Here is a 1,777-nt window from a genome sequence, read left to right on the forward strand (position 1 = left end):
AAGAAGCAGGATGGGGTGCTGGTACAGAGCTGGCTTCAAACAACACAGCTGGGTTTTTAAGCCTAGTCCTGGTTCTGACACCCTCCTCTTATAGCTCACAGGGCATCACTCATATTCAGCCCTAATTTCCAAATACCTCTGTATTGTTCTCCCTTGCTTCACAATATTTAAAAATGAGTATAACACTATAAAAAAATGCCCAAGCGGAAATTACCAATTCCCAGTTCCCACTGTTAACTTTTCCAGGTGGTATTGCTGGAAGGCATTATTTTCCAGCTACAATGTTTTGCAGGCTGCTTTTGCATGACATATTAGACTTTTTGTATCTGCATCTGCACGCAGCAGTCGAAAAAAAATTTAGCACTGACCCTTTGAAATACGTACCTTGTGCATCTGTCATAAGAAATACAGTGCATTGGCAAGCACCTTCCCCAAAGAAGCACATGGAGGAAATTAAGGGGTAGATAGTGAATTCCAGTAGGAAAAAAAAATCACACACAGGCTGCATGCGTCTTGCCTAATGGCTATTAACATTTCCTGTACCTGTAGTAATGACCTTAACCTGGTTTGCAGCAGTCACATACTGAGCTGCGTTCTTAAATCCTTGGTTCACTCGTGGGGCTGGGTAGTTTGTGCAGCACTCCTTTCATCTACTGATGGATGAATTATTCCTCTAGCAGATAGTCACCCCAGCCCTTCTGTGGGTGTAGGCAGGGGTGGTGCCCCCCTGCAAAAGGAAGCACTACCCTGACTAAGATAGTGAGACAGTCAGAAGCCTCACTCACGTGTCCTTTCTGGCAGAGCCATGGATGTGTTTATCAAAAACAGGGCTAGTTTGGTTCTTGTTCTGGCAGAGTTTCTTAATCGTACAAAAATGTACAGCAAGCAGGAACAGGCTGGGCCAGGCAGGCGAGTGCCTGAGCTGCACTGACTAATGCCCCCAGTTCAGTGAGCGTGGGAAGCGCTGCACCCATGGAAAAGGGCTGGACAATTTGCAGTGTGTGCAGTGTGTTAGGAAAGCAAAGCTAGGAAGAGACGTTTCAGGAGAAAGCTGATGCAGGTGGGAAATATCACGGTGAAGTGTAACTGATTAAAAACTCTGCAGATGTTTCAAGAGTGTGTCTGCAGCCGGCTGGTCCCTGCCAGGGCTCGCTGGCAGGGCTGGCTGTGGCCCAACAAGGGGGTTTGCCTCAGGCTGGGCTCTATGGGGAGTAGACGGCGGGGCAGCCCCCGAGTGTGCTTGGATGCTTTTTGTAACAGCATTTCCAAGCTGCCTGTTGGCTGCAGTTCACAAGTGCCTTTGTTGCAAGCGTCGCGGCGTGGGGCAGGTGGGTTTCAGCCTGGCCTTGCCGAGTGGCACTTGTGACAGCCCCGCGGGCTGCTGTGCCTCGGTTTCCCGTGGTGCTGGGATGTCAGGCTGGCATCTCGCCTCTGGAACAGCAGCGGTAGCAGCGTTCGGTCTTCAGTGATTTTCTAGCCTGTTGTTTTTTCCACGCTGCTGCCCAGGGTTGCTCAGAAAAGCTGTATAAATTGGCTGGTGAGCAGCGTGCTGCGGTAGTGGGAAGGTCCGAGCAGGCGAGGAACCAGCTTTGAAACCCGGGTTCGTTTTGCCATGTTTGAGGCTGTCGGGGGGGTAATCCTGAGCTTAAGGCGTCTCAGCGCTGGTTGGAGACCCCGAGGAGCGGCTGAGGCCGAAGGGGCAGAGCTGCGCTTCGAGGCTGCTCTTGCAGCCCGCAGCTCCTTCCCGAGGGGCAGGGGGGGTCTCGACGCCGGCTGC

At 51.8% G+C, this 1,777-nt stretch overlaps 1 protein-coding gene across 1 annotated transcript in view; it reads left to right on the forward strand.

Annotated features, from left to right (window-relative positions):
• The first annotated feature begins 805 nt into the window (after positions 1–805).
• Positions 806–1,777, forward strand: part of HPSE (heparanase) — a 13,070-nt gene continuing 12,098 nt past the window's right edge. Inside the window, exon 1 of the mRNA XM_010009011.1 lies at positions 806–909. Coding sequence (XP_010007313.1) covers positions 806–909 — 104 coding nt within the window. The remainder of the gene's footprint in view (positions 910–1,777) is intronic.

This window comes from Chaetura pelagica, unplaced genomic scaffold, assembly GCF_000747805.2.
Source record: "Chaetura pelagica isolate M959 unplaced genomic scaffold, ChaPel_1.0 scaffold221, whole genome shotgun sequence".
In the NCBI taxonomy this organism is placed as follows: Eukaryota; Metazoa; Chordata; class Aves; order Apodiformes; family Apodidae; genus Chaetura; species Chaetura pelagica.